The 23,973-nt window shown below is 42.1% G+C and overlaps 1 protein-coding gene across 1 annotated transcript in view; it reads left to right on the top strand.

Moving 5' to 3' along the window:
- The first annotated feature begins 3,526 nt into the window (after positions 1 to 3,526).
- CDS2 (CDP-diacylglycerol synthase 2) overlaps positions 3,527 to 23,973 on the top strand; it is a 47,903-nt gene continuing 27,456 nt past the window's right edge. The window contains exons 1-2 of the mRNA XM_063448640.1: positions 3,527 to 3,678; positions 12,750 to 12,892. Coding sequence (XP_063304710.1) covers positions 3,619 to 3,678; positions 12,750 to 12,892 — 203 coding nt within the window. The 5' untranslated portion in view covers positions 3,527 to 3,618. The remainder of the gene's footprint in view (positions 3,679 to 12,749; positions 12,893 to 23,973) is intronic.

Genomic DNA, 23,973 nt, shown 5'->3' on the forward strand with positions numbered 1-23,973 from the left:
GTTCATAAACAAAGTGATTTAACGCCTAAATGGCAGAGGATTGAGCAGTGAGGCTGCAGGGGCATGTTCTATACACCAAAACTGTTTCATTAAGCTAAAGTTGTTCAGGTGACTATAGTGTCCCTTTAATATATGAAACGACTTGCGAGTCACTAACATATACTCTATTATTGCTGACCCCCCCTAACCCCCGCCCCCCCCCCAAAAAAATAAAACTAATAAACATATATTTATAAAAAAACTAAACAAAGTGAGTTAATTCCTAAATGAAGAACGGAGCAGTGGCACTGCAGGGGTATGACCTGCAACAAAAAAACAGTGCAGACACCCAAACCCAACTCTCAATGAGTTCATTTTTACTGGGACAGAGGGCAGGGCCGGATTAAGAGCACACTGGGCCTGGTGCTGACAATTATGATGGGCCTAATTACGGAATCTTATTGACCAAAAACACTAAAACAGTCCTACCTCCCAAGCGTCATGTATCTGATGGAGATGGTGCTGTAGGGAAACTCATAGGATGCAGCTATAAGAAAACATACTCTATGCTAATCTCTCTAATTTATGCTTTCATCTTTCAAGTAAATCCATACCCCTAACAGCAGTGAAGCAGGAAGTCAATGGGCAGGATAAAAAGTTGGGCCACTGCTGCGAATCACGTGACCAGACCTGCCAAAAGGGGAGAACATGCCCAAAAAGGGGGCATGTCTGTCCAAAGAATTTGAAGGACAGCCTGGCATGAATGCATGTCAGGCTGCCCACCAATCCTGCAGGGTGTCCAATTAAGGGCATATTATGCAGGCAGCACCCTGAGCTTGACATAAATGCGTCTAATGATGCGCTCACTCCATGCTTTCTAAGGACTGTCCCCTAGCACTCACTGGTCCACTTGTCTCCTTACCTTCTTACTAGCAGGCAGAAGTTCCTGGTATATAGTCTGAGACAGAGAAAATGTGTATGTAGTGAGTGTAGAAGAAAGGGGACATGCCACAGTGTTAGAGAGACCAACGTCTGCATTACCTAAACTAATTTTATTGTCAGCCAGTCCACATAAGTTTTGTTCACATACATCCCTCTTAAGCTTCCAAAACTTAAAGGGACACTATAGTCACCAGAACAACTACAGCTTATTGTATTTGTTCTGGTAAGTAGAATCATTCCATTCAGGCCTTTTGCAGTAAACATTGTCTTTTCAGAGAAAATAACTCCACTGGCCACTCCTTAGATGGCTGCTAGAGGTGCTTCCTGGGGCAGCACTGCCATTCAGTGTCTCCACCCTCTGCATGCAGACACTGAACTTTCCTCATAGAGATGCATTGATTCAATTTATCTTTATGAGGAGATGCTGATTGGCCAGGGCTATGTTGGACTTGTGCTGGCTCTGCCCCTGATCTGCCTAGTTGACAGTCTCAGCCAATCATATGGGGAAGTATTGTAATTTGCTCAGACCACCACTTCTGATGATGTCAGCAGACAGTCAGTTCAGAGGCAGAGCCAGCAGCTGCAGACCTGAATATTAGTTATATTTTACTATACTTAGGGAGGCAAGAAGGGGCCAGGTGGTTTTAACATAATCGGGTCAGAAATACATGATTGTGTTCCTGACCCTATAGTGCTTCTTTAAGCAAGAGTATGTGAAGAGTAGTTAGGGTTGCCACCTTTCTTGGAAAAAAAATACCAGCCTTAATCATTTGTATAATCACAAGGAGTGACATCAGAGAACATTCTGTAAAATCACCAACAAACTACTCACAGTTTGATTCTGCTGTATAGATGGATTGCTCCCAGTGTCTCAGTCTCGCAAGTCACCCAGTGTCTCAGTGTCCCTATGCATTACAGTGTCAGTGTCCCCATGTCGCCCAGTCCCCTAGTCTCTCAGTGTCCCTATGTGTCCCAATGTCTCAGTGTGTCCCCATGTCACTAGGATACTGGGGGACACAGTGAGACATGGGGACACTGAGAGACATGGGGACACTGAGAGACCCGGGGACACAGAGACCCGGGGACACAGAGACCCGGGGACACAGAGACATGGGGACACAGAGACATGGGGACACAGACATGGGGACACAGACACTGGGAGACATGGGGACACTGAAACATTTGGGGACACTAAGACACTAGGGACACAGAGACATGGGAACACAGACACAGGGAGACTAGGGGACACTGGGAGACTAGGGGACACTGGGGACACTGGCTGGAAAACAGACACATGGGGACACTGGGACATATAGGGACACTGGGAGACATGGTGACACTAGGCACACTGAGACACTAGGAACACAGACACTGGGAGACTTGGGGATGCAGACACTAGCGACACTGGATGTGGGACACTGGGAGAAATGGGGACATAGTGTCTCCGTGTCCCAATGTCTCAGTGTCTCCTAATGTCCCTATGTCTCACAGCGTCCCCATGTGTCTCAGCATCCCCATGTGTCCCAGTGTCCCCTAGTGTCTCAGTGTCCCCATGTGTCCCTGCTGCCTTTCCCCCTATCCCTCACTTACCTGAGCTGTAGAGCTGCTGTCTGAACTCTGTGCTGTGTTGCTGCTCCCCCACAGATCAGTAAGTAGTAGAGAGAGGCAGGGATATTCTGTAACTTCCTATCCCTGCCTCTACCCACACACAGTGACCCCTACTGGCCGGTGCTGGTATTGCAGAGTAATCTCCATTTATTCGGAGAAAAATACCTGCATTTGTATTGCCGGTATTGCTGCAATACCGGCATGGCCCGGCAGCCTCAAATATTGGCTGTGCCAGTAAAATACCAGTCAGGTGGTAAACCTAAGAGTAGTGTGTAAAAAAAAAAAAAAAAAAAAATTTTTTTTTTTTTTTTTTTTTTTAAATGGGCCTATTCCATGGGCCTGGGCCTGGAGCTGCAGCTCCATCAGCCCCTATGTTAATCCGGCCCAGACAGAGGGGAAAGCTTACAAATGGTGCAAACAGGAGATCTATAGCTTGTGCAAGCTGTGTTTTCATTTACCCCCCAAAAAATATGGGAATAAAATAAATGCATGTTTTCTCTGGGGGTTTAATGAGAAATAGCAATTCCGCAGCACATTAGATTGCATGTTGTGCTCTTTAGAACTAGCATAAGACGTGTGTACTGTACTGTGCCAAGTACACTATAAAATGCTGTTTGAGGCAAAGTGTTGTTTGAGTGTTGACTTCTCCTTTAATATGTATTGGCATTTCTTCGTTTTACCATAATTGTCAGGATTTTCACAATGTAGTCCTGATAATGAAAAGGTGTGAAAAACCACACATATAATTTCGCATTAACCATATTAATTCGTGGCTAGCTGTACATTAAAAGGGCATAATGATGGATAACATACTTGGCTAATGTAAAGGCTTAGACACACACACACACACACACTCACACACACACTCTCTCTCTCTCGTCACCGGGAATGGAGGGAGGATCCCATCCATGTGCGCGTTCCCGCGCTCTCTCTAGCGGCGGCCAATGGGATGGCAGCGTGCCGGGCGGGTTCCCGTCTCTCGATGCGCGCCCCCGTGGATGAAGGTTTGAGGGAGCGTGCAGCACGTCAGAGGGATCCCTAAAATATCTGGTTTTCGTGTGTTCTGTGTGATTGCTGTGCAAGCTGGAGATGACGGAGCTCAGGCAGAGGCTGATCAGGGAGGAGGAGGAGGCTGACGATAAGGAGAAGGTATTAATGTCAGGGTGCAGGCTCTGGATGGAGCGATGGATGTCACTAGCTGGGCTGGCTGGGCAGGATGCTGGCACTGTCACTATGGGAGATTGGGTGAGGGGCTCCGACCGACTGTAATATATCTGTTTACCTCGGTCATGGGGAGAGAGGGGGAGGGGCATGATATTGGGGAACCTGGGTACCACTCGACCCCTTTTATAGGAGGGTCTACATACTGCCAGGATATGCTGCTGGTAGGGATTATAGGGGGTATTGGGATGTGGGTGGTTTATAAAGGGGTTATTGGGGTATGGGTGGGTTATAGAGGTGTTATTGGGGGTATTGCTGGATTATAGAGGGGTTTTTGGGATGTGGGTGGAGTATAGAGGTGTTATTGGGATGTGGGTGGATTAAAAATGGGTTATTGGGATGTGGGTGAATTATAAAGGGGTTATTGGGATGTGGGTGGAGTATATAGCGGTTATTGGGGGTATTGCTGGATTATAGGGGTGCTATTGGGATGTGGGTGGAGTATAGAGGGGTTATTGGGGTGGTTGGCCTTTAGAGTCATTATTTGGGGGTTGGGGTGTAACTCACTGTTTTCTGTCCAATCTGTAGAGTTCCAACTGCAGAAAACATACATCATTGACTGGCCAAATGTGATGGGAGTTATAAATCACTGCTGCTTAAGGTTTCATAGTCCTGTCCTCTCCCTATGTCATTAAGCTATTGACACCAGTGATGACAACAGCTGAGGTGGCCTAATGGATCTGGACTAAATTATGCATAGTTAGTGTATTTTGACTAACACAGAAAAGTGTAGAATGATGTCCATGATGGTTGTAGAACTAAGGGTTAACCAACAATAATCCAGGTTGAACTCAGTTACAGGGGCAGATGCTCTGTAGTCCTGTTACCCTTGTGAGAGTATCTTGTCCTCTCCAGCTGTAGTATGGTGCTGATGGACTCCAAGAGTGTCTTACCTTTTAGGTGATGATGCTTTGATAGCTGCTATCAATGACTATTTGAACCTCTTTAACTATGGAAGTATATAAAAGATGCATGCTGCAGTTTTAAAGCATGCGTTTTGCAGTTCTGTCAAATGTAGGAATGTTGTCTTATTATAGTTACCTTTGTTGCATCCGCACATGATAAACAGTAAGGCCTGTAAAATCGAGCTTATGTTGATGACCAATGCTTAACCAGTTTTAGTGATGTAAAGGCTATTATTTCATGGGCTAGTGGTTTCAAAACCATGAATGATCTTTACAAATTAGAAGTATTATTTTGCTTGCCTTTCCCAGTTTGGTCTTTTTTCAGCTGTGGTATTTTGACAGAAAATTTCCAATTCCCATGTATTTTTTTACAGTTTCCCGTTTACTGAATAAAACTCACAGTGCATATTTCTTCTTTTCTTACATTTTTAAAGCAAGACATGGACGTAGAGAAAGCAAGGGTATTATCAGTTAAGAATATGGTTATAAATATGTGCGTGTTTGTATATATATACACAGATTATTTTTGGTTTTTTTTTCTGTAAGGTGTCAAGATGTAAAAATTATATATTTTATTTCTGGTGTTAGTATATTCATACTGTACTATGCCTATTTAATTAAAGGTTGCTTTGCATATAGTATTTTTCTTTTCCATTCTTCATATGTTGCTAGGGACCATAATAAGTTATGCTACAATATCTATGTCTATACCTTCATGTATTTACATGAACTTTTCTATTGCTAAAAAATACTTTTATCAGTCATTTCATACAGTTTTCACTCTCATACCACTTTTGCCATCAATTTAAAGAAATTTTGCGGATTAAAGATAACTGGAGCACATTTAACTATGACATTCTCAATCTCCATTTTCAGATAAAATTAATTAAACTGTTGCCTAAGCAGAGAGCAGATGCGCTGAGATTGCTGTCTGCTTATCGGCAGCTCCAATTCTGTTTTGTGAATGGGACTGTGAATTAACGGATAAACTTTTTTATATCTGTGGATGCGGAAATGAGATAGATGCAGACATTTTCTGCTTACCCGTGAGGTACCATATTTATTTATTGTTTTAATAAAATGACACAAGATTTCCTTTTTAGATGTGGTCAGGAAACAAGCTAATGTACATGTTAAAACCTTTACTTGGCTATTTAGATGATATTTTATTAGTGATATTAAATAGGCTACTTTTGTATGACCTTCCGCTTTATGACATGGCCAATATACACCTGATTATATTATTCGGACATGCATAAAGGTGGGGAATTCTGGATAAATGTTTTAAAAGTGAAGCTGTCAGGAGGAACATTGTATTGGTTGTCTGCTTCATTTTTGGAAATTGGTTTTGAATTTATGTTTTATAGCTGCGTTTTGCTTACTAGGTTTAGCATTATGCTCCATTTATACTCTTCATATTATTTGATGAGCTGAATACATTAACACGGACTTTTAACAATAGTTAATGTGCCATGTTACTGATTAGTTCTGTACAGTAGGTTCTTTGACACCTGTAAATATATTTGGATAGAGTAGCTATAATAAAGTAAGATTAATTTGTGTGATGTAATGACACCTGTTTAAATATATTTCCTTGATGACTTGAATGGTGGATTACATGAATGATGGGACAATATCTCCCCGTCTTGTATATACCGGTATCTAAAATAACTGGATATTTACATATGGAAGCATTGTGTGCTCCTTTCTAACAGTTAAAGACTAAAATGTTTATATACAGTAGCATTCCGTCTATATAACATACCTAGTGTTAGGCTTAAAGATTCAACACTAACATTTTATTTTTCTTTATCTACTAATGAAGAACCCTTATGGGTAAAGGATTTGTCATTTCATCTGTGAAAATATTTCAAAATGAAAGCCCAGCACTATTCAGCAGAAAGAGCTTAAAAAAAAATAAAAAAAATCATATTAATCCATTATAATAGTATTAAAGAGAGTGGATTGGGGGCTACACTTTTTTTTTTACTATTCCAAACATTGCAGCTGTAAATGTCAAATGAAAAGCAGGAAATACTACAATTAGATTTTTGCATATACAGCATATTTGTGTGGATAATTGTAGTTGAAGTCTGGTTAAAATTTCTTGTTGAGAGTGCTAACCAGCTTACAATTTAAAAAACGCTCAATACAAATAATTTGAATATGTTCTTTCTGACATGCTATATAGTAGGTTTGTTATTTTATTTTTTTTTTTTTTTTTAAATATTTCAAATTGAGCAAGGAAAAAGCCTTTTTTTTTCGTTTTGTTTGTTTTTATTGCTGTGAAAACTCAAGAGCAGTTAAAACCCAGTTTATATTGCTTTTATGTAATATAGAGCGGGTACCCGAGAAACAAAAGAAAAGAATATGTTGCAGATGTTGAGGGATAATTCAATATGTAATGTAAGTAATGCGTTAATGAAAGCAAAGTTAGCTTTGAATTTACAATACATTACCTTTAATGACAGTGTTATGAACATCTTGCCTCTTATTACATGCAGTCACAATAATGTTCATACTTAAGTTCTATTTTATACATAAATTGGCATTTCTCAATGTCAGGTTTGGACAAACACATGCAGGTTTTCAGAATCTCGTGTGAACTGTATCAGGAATAAAGAAAAACATGGTGGATTTTTCCCATGGGGAAATAAGCCTTGCTTTATGGATGAGTACTAGAAATCTACTGCGGAAGTCTAAAGAGGGGGTTTTCTTCCATTTGTTTCTTCCACAGAAGCATTAATGCAATGATCTCTTCCCAGCCAAATGCATCTGTCAATATTTTATTGAAAATAGCTATTATAGCTAAAATCTACTTTTTCTAAAACTAAACTGCAATAGGAAAACCTTAGCAGAACTGAATTGCAAGGATCAGAGGAGTGTGCTTCTTGGGCCAGTATTTTGCAATAATGCTTTTAAAAGGTTACATTTAAAATAAAGATAAAATGGATGGGGGGAAAAAAACGTTACCGCTGCATTGTGAAACATCTACCTGTAAGCAAGGAAACTCAGTTCTGCATGCACTTTTTTGACTTGGCCACTATAGTTAGGAAACATTGCCAGGTCCTATAGATAAGGACATGGGTCCAGACTCCTGGTAAAGGTAGGAAAATGGAAGTACAGAAAAAGAAAATATATATGGGGGCAGTAAGAGGAAAGATGATTATGGTTTTCGTTCCACGAAGACATTTACTCAAATGCCATGTTGGATCATACTAAGATCAAACATTGCACAAAATAAATTAATATACATTTACATACAACACTATGCAAGGCATAGAAAGAAGAGATGGTGACTGTTTTAAACACTGTTAATGTATGTGACGTGAACTGAGTTATGTGTGCCACCATGTTAAAAATGAAAAAAAAATAATCTTTCTTTAGATAGGGTCCTTTCATTGCCAATCATTTTTGAGCAGTGAACTGCGCTGAAAAATGAGTGATAGGAAAGACCTTTCTCCTAAAGACCTCTGACACAACAGCAGATGTAAATCCACCATGGTTAATGAGCTTCTTTTTTTCTCGTCCGATCTAGACCAATATGATGTAAGAAGGAGTGGGAATTTTAAAGTGAACTTTTCATCTGCCAATGGAAATTAATTGACTCAGCACCTTAATCCTTCTTTACTACCTATGTTCCTGCAATTTGTGGCATGTCACGAAAAACTAGGCGCCACTAAATTCAATGCACTCCCACCTCAGTTTGCAAAGCTAGTTTGTCTACGATAAGTCCACTTTCCATACAACAAGAACAACATTTTGGATTTTTTTTCAGGAATTCTGCCCATAATTCAGTTTTATAAGAAATGCAAAACTCCAAATGTGCATATTCAGTAGGCATCAAGAGCCTTAACCATAAACCCTGTAAAACTTTGAGCCATGCCTAACATATATAACCTCTAATAGCTTAAAAAGGTTTCGCTGATATGATAAAGATGTTCCCAGCTGCACACACAACTATAACCAATTTCTAATTTCTTTGATTTAAAAAAAAAAAAAATGTCTTTAAACATCCTATTTCGACTGCCTTTGACACCAGAAGGTTGTGTGTTACATGGTAAAACTTTTTGCTGAAGCTCATTATTTATTGCAAACTGCTGGATAGCAGGCTAAAGTGTAACTGAAGCAGGTTTACTGGAGACAGAACTCATGTGTAGAAGGATAGATTCCGTTATCTAAGAAGTCTGTGGTACTGTTACAAACATTAGACACTAGGCAGAAGGCTGTTGTGACCGGAGTGAAAGGTGTTTTGTTTTTGCCTTTCAGTTTTATATGTGATCAGGAAAAATGTATTTTAGCACATGATGGATGTCTGTGTTTTGTTTCCCATTTTGACCTATAGGTATGGGTATCAGCCCTTTATGAAATCTTTTAAATCAGATTTATACTGTGTAACATTACATCATTTATGTACTGACATGTCCATGTTGTACAGAGAGTGACAAAGCTTTTTGGCAAACTACTTTCAGTAATTTTGCAAGCGTGCAAAGTTCTCTGATGTGTGGCATTTTTATAATGGGACGTCTGTGTTGCTTGTATATTGTATTCTCTGCTTTTTTTTAATTGCTAGCAGACCCTGGATAAATGTGGTCTAACACCAAGCATTCATTCTTTTATATCTACATTATGTATTGCCCAGCATTGCATGGGTTTTTTTTTTTTTTTGCTTTATCTAATTAACCATTTACATTATATTTTTTAAACTATTTTAAGGGGGATCACCAATGACACCATTGAATGAAACATCACCTATATAACTTGTGTTAACATTTTTTTTCTCTCTCTGCTTTCCTATAGATTTACTTTAACGATTTAGACAAAATACATCACAATCTAGTTCTGTCCTGGCACAGCCACGGCACATATTGCAAATGAGGAGGAGAAATAGACATTCTCATTAATGTACACATAGTACTGATTAATTTTTAAAATGTTATGCCAGATTAATTTATTCTCCCCCCCCCCCCTCACCCTCTACTCCCCCCCCCCTCACCCTCTACTCCCCCCCCCTCATCACCACTTTTTAATTGACCTGCACACAAATCTGATGGGATTAGTTTGAATAGAAATAATAGCAGTGTGATGTAGTTGGAGGGGATAAAATCCCTAGAGGCAAGAAAGGGGTTAAGTCCAGATGACTCGAGGCAGGTCTTGTATGTTCAAAAGACATTCATTCGGAAATGGTTGTCACAGTAACCTGGCGCAGCTGGATTAATTGCACCGGAAACTGATAAATCCCAAGACAAAAATACAATCAGTAAGGCATCATTAATTTAAAGACATCACTGTGTGCATGTTTCAAGTATAGACCTGATATATAGACTTTCTATGCAGAGAAGGTCATGCCCTAAAAATTAGATGAAATGCACATTTTTCTTCTGTCTGAATAACATGGCTTTTTTTTTTTTATAGAGGTTTCCACTAGAAATTATTTATCTTTATTATGATTTTTTTTTTTTCCATTTTAGAATTATAACGTATTTATGGGCTTTCTGTTTCTAAAAACTCCCAAGTAAACCTGACTATTGCTTATGTGAAAGTCATAGACTACTATGTTATGTATGACTTTCACACTAAAGCTGAAAAGAGAACCCAGTTGCTGTGTGTGCATTTAAACACAAAAGAGGAGATTTACTAAATAAACTAGTGACAAAAAAAGCTGTTCAGTTTTCATGGTATACTTGTCAATCTACATGATAGTTTGCTTTAATTAATGTCCTTTCCACGTGCCTCCCAACATTTCAAATGGACAAAGAGGAACACTTTCATTTTAGGGGTGTGAGTGGGGTGTGACCATGGGTGGGGCTGTTCTGAGAAATGTTAGGTGGCTAGGTACCACCTAGATATTTGTTTGTAGTAAGTCTCTTGGATGGCCAAACTAATTAAAGAGTACTGAAAGAGAACACACATTTTGGGCCATTGGTTCTCAGAAACGGCTGTCCCCAAATAATCACCGTTAGTTTGGGAGAGCGACATTTATTAATGGGTGGATATCCCCATCTGTAAGCAACTACTGTATTTGCAAAAGGTTGCGAAGCTAGTAAGGGCCCTGTGTAGCATTTGCTTGACTCTGAGTGAGGTATAATAATGCTGAATTTGGTATGGACAAACCTATCCAATAGAGTCACACATTTACCCTCAAATAGAGATTCCAGTGAAGTAACTCCTGCAGGGGAACTAACAACAGACAAGCAATCAAGAGGACTCCTAACCAAGACCGCCAAAGAGGATGGGCAGAGACCAGTGGGGAAGCCTGGGTTGTGAGTGAGCGGTAGTAAGGTGCCCAGGTACGTGGTCAACCCATGCTTATGTCTGCATGAAAACCACACGGCCAGTGTATCCAGTACAAACAAATTATGGAAGAATTCTGGAGGCACATAAGACCACGCTAGCTAAACCAGGGGTGGTAACATGGGCTTCGAATCAGTCAATTCCAGATTTATCCAGTAAGGGGTATTTCGTCTGACTTGCCAGTCTGTTATGCAGAGTAATTAAATAGCATAAGAATACAACTTCAAAGATGGGGGCCCCACTCCCCTTAAGTGCTTTGGTATCCTCAGAACCTGTAATTTCAATCTAGGTACATACTCACTCCAAAAATAACCACAAAGTGGAATCTGAAGATGAATAATATGGCAGGAGAAGTTTAATCAATATCGTCTACATAAAGTGGAAGATACCAGGGTAAAGGTTCATCTTTACCGCATGTAGACAGCTGGACCATGGAACATACATTTTAGTGTAGGACCATGATTCAAACTCAACTGAACAAGGAAGAGGGCAAAATATCTAGCATAAAGTTACTCAAGCTCCTATTTCGGCTTTATTGAGACAAGCCATACTCCTGATTTAAAGCAGCCCTATTTTTTTTTTTATTTTAATGAAAACTAGGTGTTCTGAAAAAGAGAAGATTTTCAGACACTGAATTTTTTGGTTATAGATCAACTTTACATTTTGCAGTATATGCTAACTATGTGTATTTATTTATTTTTAATCCAGACTGCTTCAAACTTCATAAGTTATTTTTTTTTTCTTCAGAATTTAGGGAATGAATAAAATGTTAGGCAATATGTGTAAATAACAGTTCTAGAGCAAAGTTATAACATTGAAGCAATCACCTAGAAAATAAATGAAATGATTCCTCAAATTGCTCCGCATTTAGAACTTTGTCAAATAGTTGTTCCTTGTATAAAATGTCATTGTGTTTGTTTGTGGATAAAAGATGGCCAAAGATAAATTTCATGTCATGGAGGCATATGCAGAATCTATTAAAAACAGGACCATTAACAGTGTGACAAGGACGGTTTTGTAGGGACAGTGCTCAGCTCAGCTGCCAGACTCCCAGCCTCAAATTTGGAAAACACAAAACTGTGCTTGAGGGTATATGCATTTTGTACTCCCTCCCCATGGAATATTACTATAACTTGTAATATCCTCCGGGATGCATCTAAAGTCAACTGAGAATTTATTAAATGGTAGTTCCACCTAAAAACAAACATTACGTTTTTTTTTTAATCTAAATTGAAGCGTATTGAAATCCAAATGTCAAAATAAACTTATTTAAAAAATGCTTTGTCACATCTTGCCTATATTAGCATACATTTTGCCTTTCATATTTACACTTGCTATCGTTTGGAGAAGAGGGAGGAAACCCTCAGTCAATATGTATTATCAAAATAACTCCATATATTTGTTATGCTACATAGTACATAAAAAGTATTCAAATTTATACAAATTATCCACTCCCATGAGTGTGGTGGATACAGGCACACCTTTTGGTTTTGCAAGTGGTATATATATTCATCTATCTCTTCTTCAAGCATGCAAATAAGGTTATTGCCAGCATATATACATATGTGGCCCATATGCAGTCTCAACCACCCATGCATACATGGTGATAAGTTATAAAGGATATGTGGGTGACTGACATCTTTTTCAATACTCTATATGTTTGCCAACTGTTTTAACAGAAAAAAATTGTGTACCCCTATATATGTGAATTCTGAACAAATCATTTATAAACCAGATATTGCAACATTCATTTTATATTAAATTGTAACAATTTTTAAAAACATTTGTTGTGAATTTCAGGAAACAGAATCTGAAGCAAAGACAGATGGAGAGACGGCCTCAGATAGTGAAAGTAAGACAGACACTGGGGGGACACAGCAAGGGACTCCTACTGATGACACACCAGAGGTTCTCAATCGGGCTCTGTCAAACATGTCATCCAGGTAACTTTTTGCACCATCTTGCTGACATCACAAATATTATAGCTCACTTTTATATGGTTGACATCTTCATATGCTGTTGATCAGCGCATTATATGCCTTCAAGTCTGTTGGCTTTGATGACACTATGAAAGCACAACCAATGGATGGAATCTGAGAATAGACACAAAAAAATATATTGTGGAAGAGCAGATATAAGTAAGCGTTCAGGATGATGGAGAAGTGAGGAACAGCAACGGTTTGATAAAAAAAGAGCATTCAGAGGTGGATTATGGGTTTCAAACAGCTGTAATAGCTTTGTAACTGTAGGATCATACTATATTTTATAATTGTAAATATATATGCTTTCAATATTATATGCTTCTTTATCTGTTATATAAAAAAAGTTGGCCACTAAGGAATTGGGTAAATTAAATTGTGTATAGCTCTTTGAACATGACCAAAAACTCAATGCAAGTAGATATTTTCCAATACAAGAGCATCCTTAGTACTGTCAATATGATGCAAATGTTCACTGACTGGTTCTCCGTGGCTGACTGCTCTGTAAGCAGATTAGTAAAATCACTGCTGTAGCTAGATGCATCTGGCAGAATCTCCAATGAATTGTTGTTGGGGGGAGGGGGGCTATTTTTCTGATGGTTAGTGAAAAGCCTAAAGGAACATTCTAACATTAAAAAATATATTGTTAAGCTTACTGCCCCCCTTTGTTAAAAAAAAGTTTACAAAAGTCATTAAACTTACCTGTAATCCAGACCTGAGACAGTCCCTCACCCATATGAGATTGGCAATTCTGGTTGTGTCTGGCCTTATCAAATGGGTCTTATTGAGTAGCATGGAGGATCTTTGTGCATGCGTACTGCAATCGCCACACTCCAATCCAGTATTTTGAAGATCTTAAGCAGGGGTGGATCCATGGACATCAGGGCAAGTTGTCATCCTACTGTCAGGGTACCTGTGGTCTCTACCTCCGAAAGAGGTAGAGACTTAGCTGTTCCTCCATCCAGACGGTCTGATGGCTCCCTTCCCCGCGGTCTATCCGGTCATGCTAGGCCGGCCGCGAGGGAGTGACTGCCTTTTACAGCATCTAGGCAGGAAGTAGTCATCAGGACACTCCCCCGGAACGACCTGTCAGTCAATTGCTGCAGGACCAATCAGGACGCCTCGGAGGCGTGGTTACTGCTCTGAACAGGGTATTTAACAGAGCTTCTTTCATTAGCTCATTGCCCTGTCGTGGTTCTAGCTTGTTCTAGTCACTCAGTGCTTGTGTATTCTATTATCCCTTTTGGTTTTGACCCGGCTTGTTTACCTTACTCTGCTTATCTCTGTTACCCTTGATTCGGCTTGTCTCTCGCTTACCTGTCTTCTGTTACCCTCGACCTCGGCTTGTCTTTGACCATTCTATACTGTACTACTTACGTTAGTCCGGCCATTCTAAGGTCCGGTATACGTATCTGGCTACTGTTTGTACTCTGCGTGTTGGATCCCTGTCCCGATCCTGACATTACGACAGGGCCAATGGATCCTGCAAGTACAAACAGTAAGCTGGCTGCTCCTGATCCTAGGTTTGAAGCCATGGATCACAGAATGGATCAGATGGCACTTGCGCTACAGGCTCTATTAGCTTGTGCCAATAACCCACCAGAGGAGATACGTAATACCCCTGTTTCTCCTGTCGGTTCAGGTCTAGAGGTAGCCACAGTGGGTGCTTCTTCTCACATTACCCCCCCGGTACGCTATGGTGGGGCTCCTGAGAAGTGTCGTGGTTTTTTAAACCAAATTAGTATCCACTTTGAATTGCAACCTCGCTCTTATCCTACAGATAGGGCAAAAGTAGGATTTATTATCACCCTACTCATTGAGAAAGCTCTGAGATGGGCCAACCCACTATGGGAGAACGATAACCCATTAGTTTATAACTATAACGCATTTGTAGCTGCTTTTAGAAGAACATTTGACCCTCCAGGTAGAAAGGTTAATGCAGCCAGATTACTGTTGCGCCTGAGACAGGAGAACCGAACACTGGTGGATTATGCACTAGAGTTCAGGTCTCTGGCGGCAGAAATCAAGTGGAATGAGCAGGCGTATATGGATGTATTTTTGAATGGCCTATCTGATGTAATCCTTGATGAGGTTGCTACCAGAGAACTCCCTGAGAATTTAGAGGATTTAATTTCGTTCATCTCTCGTATAGATGAACGTCTAAGAGAGAGACAGAACACTCGAGAGAGGAACCAGAGACCTTCTTTTAGGTTAGCTCCCGCTTTTCCAAGTCCTGACTCCATGATATCTTTGCTTACTGAACCTATGCAGATAGGGTATACCCGCCTCTCTGAGCAGGAAAGACAGCACAGGAGAAGAGAGGGTTTGTGTATGTATTGTAGAGCCAAGGGTCATTTACTCTCGAACTGTTCTAACCGCCCGGGAAACGCTCGCACCTAAGTCTCTCTAGAGGACAGGCCTTGGGTGTTTCTATTTTGTCCTCTACTCCTAATTATAAAGATCACAGGCTTCTGCTACCAGTTTCCTTAACTTGGGGGAAGGAAGTAGTAAGGGCTATGGCATTGATAGATTCCGGTGCTGCTGAGAATTTTATCGACCAAGCCTTTGCTAGTAAGAACAATTTCCCATCCCAGCTAACGGAGACACCTTTGGCCGTTGAGGCCATAGATGGTAGACCACTACTAGACCCTGTTATCTTTCGTGAGACCATACCCATTGATTTAAATGTTGGTATCCTACACGTGGAGAAATTATCTCTTATGCTCATTTCGTCTCCTTCCGTTCCCATAGTTCTGGGGTACCCATGGTTGAAAAAACATAACCCTATTATCGATTGGGAGTTAGGAGAGATACTCTCGTGGGGCCAGGGCTGCCAGGATCGGTGTTTGTGCAAGGTTTCTCCATTAGCTAATATTAACATACCGGAGAATCCTACTCAGTCCACAGAAAGACAAATACCAGACCTTTACCTAGACTTAAGGGCAGTGTTTGACAAGAGGAATGCCGATTCTTTGCCTCCACACAGGTCATTTGACTGTAAGATTAAGCTTCTACCCGGCACTATGCCTCCGAGGGGCCATGTATATCCTTTGTCTGTTCAGGAAAACTCGGTTCTAGAGGAGTATATTCGGGAGAATTTAGAAAAGTGATTCATCAGGAGGTCTTCTTCTCCGGCCGGGGCTGGGTTCTTTTTCATTAAGAAGAAGGATGGCACGCTGAGACCTTGTATCGATTACCGAGGCTTGAATAAAATAACTGTCAGAAATGCCTATCCTATCCCACTAATTACCGAGTTATTTGATCGTCTTAAGGGCTCCAAAATCTTCACCAAGTTAGATCTCAGAGGGGCTTACAATTTGGTGAGAATCCAGCAAGGTCACGAGTGGATGACGGCATTCAATACCCGGTATGGCCATTACGAATACACTGTTATGCCATTTGGACTATGCAATGCTCCTGCAGTATTTCAAGATTTGATTAATGAGGTACTTAGGGAGTTTCAGCATGATTGTGTTATTGTTTACCTGGACGACATACTAATACACTCTAAGGAGATTGAGACTCACCATAGACAGGTCAGAAAGGTATTACACAAGCTGCTGCTGCAACATGGTCTATATTGCAAATTGGAGAAGTGCAGTTTTGATCAGTCTCAGGTAGACTTTCTTGGATACGTGATTTCTGGGGAAGGTTTTAAAATGGATCCTGTAAAACTCCAATCCATTTTAGACTGGCCCTTGCCCAAAGGACTCAAGGCTATCCAAAGGTTTATTGGTTTTTCCAACTACTATAGGCGCTTCATTAAAGGATACTCCTCTATCATTGCGCCTATTACCAATATGACCAAACAAGGGGCTGATACTAAGTTCTGGTCTAAGGAAGCTCTTGGTGCTTTCAAGACTCTCAAGGAACTTTTTGCCTCGGCTCCCATTCTAGTCCATCCTGATACGACTCTGCCTTTCTTGCTTGAGGTCGATGCCTCTGAGACAGCAGTTGGGGCTGTTCTGACTCAAAGGTTAGGGGTGGATAAACCGTTACACCCTTGTGGTTTCTTCTCTAAGAAATTTTCTGGGCCTGAGAGCAGATATGACATCGGGGAAAGGGAACTGTTAGCAGTCATTAAAGCCTTAAAGGAGTGGAGACATTTGTTGGAGGGGACCCAACACCCTATTACGATTTTGACGGACCACAAAAACTTGTCCTATATTGGGGAGGCTAAGCGCTTATCCTCTAGACAAGCTCGTTGGTCCTTATTCCTGACTCACTTCAATTATGTACTGACTTACAGACCTGGTTCTAAAAACTCTAAAGCCGATGCATTATCTCGCCAATATGAACCTTCTACTGTACCTGAACCAGTTCTTTCTTCTATAGTTCCGAAATGCAATATCATTGCTAATACGAATCTCAGGATTCATTCTCCATTACTGGCCGAGATCATTAAGTTGCAACATCTAGCACCTAAACAGACTCCTGCGGGCCGTCATTTCGTTCCTCCTGCTCTTCAACTGGAACTTTTACAGTGTTTACATAATAGCAAGATGGCGGGACATCCTGGTATTCGCAAGACTTACGCGTTGATCTCTAAGGACTTCTGGTGGCCTGCTTTACGGAGGGATATTGAGGAGTTCATCGCTGCATGTGAAGTTTGTACTAAAACCAAACAACCCAATACGCTTCCATGTGGATTCCTGCACCCCTTGGAGGTTCCAGAAAAACCATGGTCCTGTTTGGCCATGGACTTTATTGTCGATCTACCTATCTCTAAAAGACAGACTGTTATCCTCACCGTGGTTGACAGGTTTACTAAGATGGCACACTTCATTCCCCTGCCTAAACTCCCATCTTCTCCCGAATTGGCAGAGATATTCGCTAAGGAGATTTTTCGCCTACATGGGATACCCTCTCAAATTGTATCGGACAGAGGCTCCCAATTTGTTTCCCGCTTTTGGAGGTCCTTCTGCTCTCAACTTGGTATTAAATTAAACTTTTCTTCTGCCTATCATCCTCAGTCTAACGGAGCTGCTGAACGTACCAACCAGAAAATTGAACAATATTTACGATGCTTTGTTTCTGAACACCAGGATGATTGGGTCGGTTTGATTCCTTGGGCGGAGTTTGCACACAACAATCTCGTTTGCGATTCTACTCATTCAAGCCCCTTCTTCATGAATTATGGTTTTCATCCGTCTATTCTTCCTTCGGATTCTCCTTCCCAGGGGGTGCCGTCGGTTGATGTTCATGTTGCCAATTTGAGGAAGTTGTGGGATCAAACTCGACAAATCCTTGTGCACAACTCTATGTTGGTCAAGAAACACGCGGATAAACGTAGAAGGGCGGCTCCGGTCTTTGTTCCAGGTGATAGGGTATGGCTGAGCACGAGGAACATCCGTTTAAAAGTGCCCTCCATGAAGTTCGCTCCTCGTTATATTGGACCCTACAGGGTGCTGACCCGTATCAATCCAGTTGCGTATCGTTTAGCTCTTCCTAATACCTTACGCATCCCGAACTCGTTTCACGTTTCATTGCTGAAACCACTCATATGTAACAGATTTTCCTCCACAATAGCCCCTCCTCGCTCCGTTCAGGTGGAGGGTCAGGAGGAGTATGAGGTTAACTCTATTATTGATTCTCGAATCTCCCGGGGGAGAGTACAATATCTGGTTGATTGGAAGGGATATGGTCCTGAGGAGAGGAGTTGGGTACCTCAGGAGGATGTTCATGCTCCCCGTCTCCGCAGGGCGTATCACTCTCGCTTCCCATCTCGTCCCGGTTCATTCCGCCCGGTGGGCGTATCTGAGAGGGGGGGTACTGTCAGGGTACCTGTGGTCTCTACCTCCGAAAGAGGTAGAGACTTAGCTGTTCCTCCATCCAGACGGTCTGATGGCTCCCTTCCCCGCGGTCTATCCGGTCATGCTAGGCCGGCCGCGAGGGAGTGACTGCCTTTTACAGCATTTAGGCAGGAAGTAGTCATCAGGACACTCCCCCAGAACGACCTGTCAGTCAATTGCTGCAGGACCAATCAGGACGCCTCGGAGGCGTGGTTACTGCTCTGAACAGGGTATTTAACAGAGCTTCTTTCATTAGCTCATTGCCCTGTCGTGGTTCTAGCTTGTTCTAGTCACTCAGTGCTTGTGTATTCTATTATCCCTTTTGGTTTTGACCCGGCTTGTTTACCTTACTCTGCTTATCTCTGTTACCCTTGATTCGGCTTGTCTCTCGCTTACCTGTCTTCTGTTACCCTCGACCTCGGCTTGTCTTTGACCATTCTATACTGTACTACTTACGTTAGTCCGGCCATTCTAAGGTCCGGTATACGTATCTGGCTACTGTTTGTACTCTGCGTGTTGGATCCCTGTCCCGATCCTGACACCTACATCCCAAGAAGCCAGCTTATATGTGCAGATACATCTTAAATCTATATATTACAGCACCAGTGTTTTTTTTGTTTAAATCATAACACCTAGTTCAGCTGCTGCCCACATTTCCTCCTCCCTACTGTGGCCATAATACAATGGGGGTTATCGCCCTGCAGTCCCCTCTCAGGTTCCCAAGAACCCCTCTCAGGTTCTCCAAGATTCTAGGTTCTAGAGCAGCATTCTGACTAGTTGCAGGAAACAAAGCCAACACCTAAGCTTTGCCCCTTAGCTTCTCATTTATCGTTTTTATTGAGCAAAATTTACATCACATATCACGATAAACATTTCACAGTACAATACAGTACATCTGCGCAGACAGTACGTAGAGACGTCTTCGAATTAACTTTTGCGCCTGTACAGAAGGCCATTCATTGTTGGGTGGCAATAACTGTGATGCATACCGTATTGACATTGCTTGTCAGAATTTTCTAACTGGGAAAGGGATGGGTACAGAAGAGAAAAGGGATGGGGAAGGGGATGCCCTGGGTACATTCCATTGATTACTAACATTAGCATCTCAGCAACCTAGCGTTCCCTCCTCTGAACCTTGTTTTTCAATGTATGCCGTTTGCCATTTTCTTGTCTTCCCTACTTTACAGCCAACACTCCCATTCCCGGGTATATTTGTCAAGGCAACCTTTCATCTTACTAGCCATCTTTTCATATGCACTAATTGCATCCATTTTGGCGATAACAGTTTCTATTTGGGGAGCTTGCTTGCTCTTCCAGTTGCCTGCCAGAACTACCTTGGCCACCGTCAAGACATTTAGAATCACTTTTTTGTAGGGGTGTGTGTCTATATTTGGTATAATGTGTAATAGGTATTTTTCTGGTTGTAGGGGAATGCCTGTGTTAGCCCTGTGTGAAATTATGGATTGGACCTGCTTCCAAAAGTTGTTCAAAATGGGACATGTCCAGAATATGTGGAGCAAGGTACCAGTGTCCGACTCACACCTCCAGCATAGGTTCACTGCGCCTGAGTACATGGTCGCCAATCTCTGTGGGACTAAATACCACCTCATAGTTATCTTACTGTATGCCTCCCACAGCGAGAGACTACTCGATGCCTGTTTGGTGTGCCGCATAGCAGACTGCCACTCTTCTGGGGAGAATTGGCTACCTAGGTCTTTTTCCCATTTTGTCATATAGGGTATTTTTTCTGGTGCGTTACCTGCTATGATTGCGTTATAACAGACGGATAACGGTTTCGCTAGCTTGTTTAGGGATAGGTGGTTTGGCTGGAGTGTTGGTGCGAAATTTCTAGCGGCTGTTTGCTTGTAATGAGTAAGCACGATATTCTTAATTCTTAAGTATCTAAATAGTTCTTTAGTGTCTAAACCTAACTCGCTTTGTAGGTCAGCAAAGTGTTTTATGTCATCGCCTGACATCAGGTCCTCTACCAGTACCGCTCCTTTACTTAGCCATTTTCCTATTTGTAGGCCTGGGGAATAGGCTGCTAGTGCTGTGATTGGCGCTTTCTTGAAAAGGTTCGCCGAGTCTAGCACCATCGGGCTCCAGGCTTTCCACGCCTTGAGCATGGTAACCGAGCAACGGATGTGCGGGCCTGTAGATGTTTGGGGCACGGCATTTGTCCACAAATAATGGGCAGTGTCATGTGTTTCAAGGCATGCATTCTCCAATGACAGCCAGAGTGGGTTGTGTGAGGGGTTGTGATTTCTGAGAAGTCTTATTCCCTGCGCTAAGAAGGATGCTTTGTAGTATGCATTGATGTCGGGCATGCCTAGTCCGCCTCTAGCGTAAGGAAGTCCCAGGCACCCTTTAGCTACCCTTGGGGGTTTCCTTTTCCAAATGTGTGCGTTTACTGTGCTTTGGAATAGTTTGATCAGTGAGTTCGGAAGTGATATGGGCAGGGTCCTAAAAAGATACAGAATGTGTGGCAGTGTCATCATTTTGATAAGGTTGATACGGCCTAGCCAGGATGTATTCAAGCCTTCCCACTTTTCAAGGGTGTTCTTAATCTTGTGTATCATGGGATAGTGATTCTCTTTGGTCACATGCTGGAGGGTTTTTGTTAGTTTGACACCTAGGTATTGTATGGAGTTCGTGCGCCAGTCAAAGGGATTATGCGGTTTTAAAGTCCCCAACACAGTTTTCGACAGGTTTATTGGCAAGGCCTGCGTTTTAGTGACATTGTTTTTGTAGTATGAAACCTTCCCATAACCTACTAACGTTCTCATGAGTGAAGGCAAGGAGGACTCTGGTTTTGTGATAAATAACAATACGTCATCGGCAAACAGAGCTAGTTTTTTGGTGCCCCCTGGTGTGCTCAGCCCTTGTATGGTAGGATCCTGTTTCACTATCCTAATTAGAGGTTCTAAGCATAGAATGAAAATTAGGGGGGATAGAGGGCAGCCTTGTCTGGTGCCGTTACGTATGGCCAGTCTTTCAGAGATAAATCCTGTGCTAAATACCTTAGCTGAAGGGTTTTGATACAGTGCCATTATGCTAGATCTGAATGTCGGAGGAAACCCCATTCTGGTTAGAGTAAGTAGCATATACCCCCAGTGCAATCGGTCAAAAGCCTTCTCGGCATCAAGTGCTAGTAAAAGTCCTGCCTGGTGTGATGTGTTTGCCCAGTCTATCAGGTTCAGGAAGTGCCTAGTGTTGTCGCCGACTTGTCGGCCTTGGACAAATCCCGCCTGCTCCTCTGAAACGAGAGCTGGGAGGATCGGTTTGAGTCTAGAGGCAATGAGTTTGGCATAAAGTTTAGTGTCAGCATTCAGGAGTGAGATTGGGCGCAGGTTTGCGCAGTGTGTGGGGGGTTTATTGGGTTTCGGTAGTGTCACTATATGTGCTTCTAACATTTCTGGTGGCATGATTCCTGTCGATTTTATGTGGTTAAACATTTTGGTAAGGGGTGTGAGTACTTGTTTGGCCAGTTTGATGTAGTAATAGTTTGACATCCCATCCGGTCCCGGGGCTTTGTGTTTAGGCAGGGACCTAATTGCAGAATCCACTTCGTCCTCAGTGAAGGGGCTTTCCAGTTGTTCGCATTGCGTTTGTGTCAGACTATCTAGGGGAGCTTTGTCTAGGAAATGGCCTATCTCGTCCTCTGTTGGTTGATGTGTGGCTAAGTCCTTGTCTAGTTGGTAAAGTGCGGCATAGTATTTTGCTAGTTCGTTCACTATGTCCTGAGGGTTATAAAGTTTGTCTCCTGTAGCAGAGGTTATGTACGGGATTTTGGATTGTAGTTTTGTCTGTTTCGCCTTGCTGGCCAATAGTTTCCCAGCTTTGTTGCCCATAATGTAGTACGATTGTTTTAACGACCTCAAGTGTTTTTCTGTGGTTGTGAGATGGAGGCTATGAAGTGTTGCGCGAAGTGTCATCAGTCGCGTGTGCGTTGCTAGTGTGGGTTTTGTTTTATTAATGTTTTCTGCTATGGCTAGTTCTTGCTCAGCTTTATGCAGAGCCGTGTTGTGGAATCGCTTTGTTCTAGCCCCTAATTGGATCAGTTCACCCCTCATGACCGCCTTATGGGCTAGCCATTGTGTGGTAACCGACGACGAGCACTGGGTATGGTCAGCAAAAAAGTCTTCTACCCGGGCCCTTAGTCTGCGGAGGTGCTCTGGGGTGTCCAGTAGGCTATCATTTAGGCGCCATGTACCCCTACCCCTAGCAGGATACGGGATACGCATTGTTATGACCAGTGGGGCATGGTCGGACCACGTTATCGGTCCTATGTGCGCTCTCGTGGCAAAGGGCAGTGTTTTGATGTCGAGTAGGCATAGATCTATTCTCGTGTAAGTTCTATGGACCATTGAATAAAATGTGTAATCCCTCCCACTTGGATTAAGATTTCTCCAGGTGTCATAAAAGTCATGTCCATGCATCAAGTCCTGAAGATGCAGGCCTAGTGAAATCGAGTGCTGTTGCGGGCGTTTGTCACCTTCTCTCCTAATGTCTACCTCTGGGTCCGGGGCACAGTTAAAGTCCCCGCTTATGATCGTGTGACCCACTTTAATCCCGTCAAGTTTTCTAAATACCTTGTTAAGGAAGGATTTTTGTCTGTCGTTGGGCGCGTATATTGAAGCTATAGTCACCGATAACCCGTTCAGGGAGCCCACTAGTATCAATAGTCTCCCGTCCTTGCTAGCATACTGTTTGGTTGGTGTGAAGGCCCAGTCTCTATGGAAATAGATGGCAACACCTTTGGCTTTGGTCGCGGACATAGCGTGGTAGCCTTGGGGGTATGACTTGATATTGAATGTCGGAGGTTTTGTGATACAAAAGTGCGTCTCTTGGAGACTCACAACTGCTGCTTTGGATTTGTTCATTTCTTGTACCACCAACCTCCTTTTATGGGGACTATTTTTGCCCCTTAGCTTCAACCAGGAGGTCTAGCTGGCAGGACAATCCTGCGGAGCATTCATGGGGCAATTTCTAACTCTCCACCCACTGCAAGAGGTAAATGACAGTCATTTTGTTAGTGTTAGTGCAAATAATCTACCATTGCCCCTGCCTACATTAGGTTCTGGAACCAGCCCTGATCTTAAGGAAGAAAGGCCTCTAGTGGCTGTCTGTCTGTCTGTCAGTCAATCACAAGATGCATTATCTCTGCCAAATGTGAACATTGCTGATTCTCAGAAATATAAATATTTTAAATTGTCCAGGAAAAGGTACAGCATCATTTAAGATGTAATGTAT

The sequence above is a fragment of the Pelobates fuscus genome, chromosome 3, assembly GCF_036172605.1.
Source record: "Pelobates fuscus isolate aPelFus1 chromosome 3, aPelFus1.pri, whole genome shotgun sequence".
Taxonomy (NCBI): domain Eukaryota; kingdom Metazoa; phylum Chordata; class Amphibia; order Anura; family Pelobatidae; genus Pelobates; species Pelobates fuscus.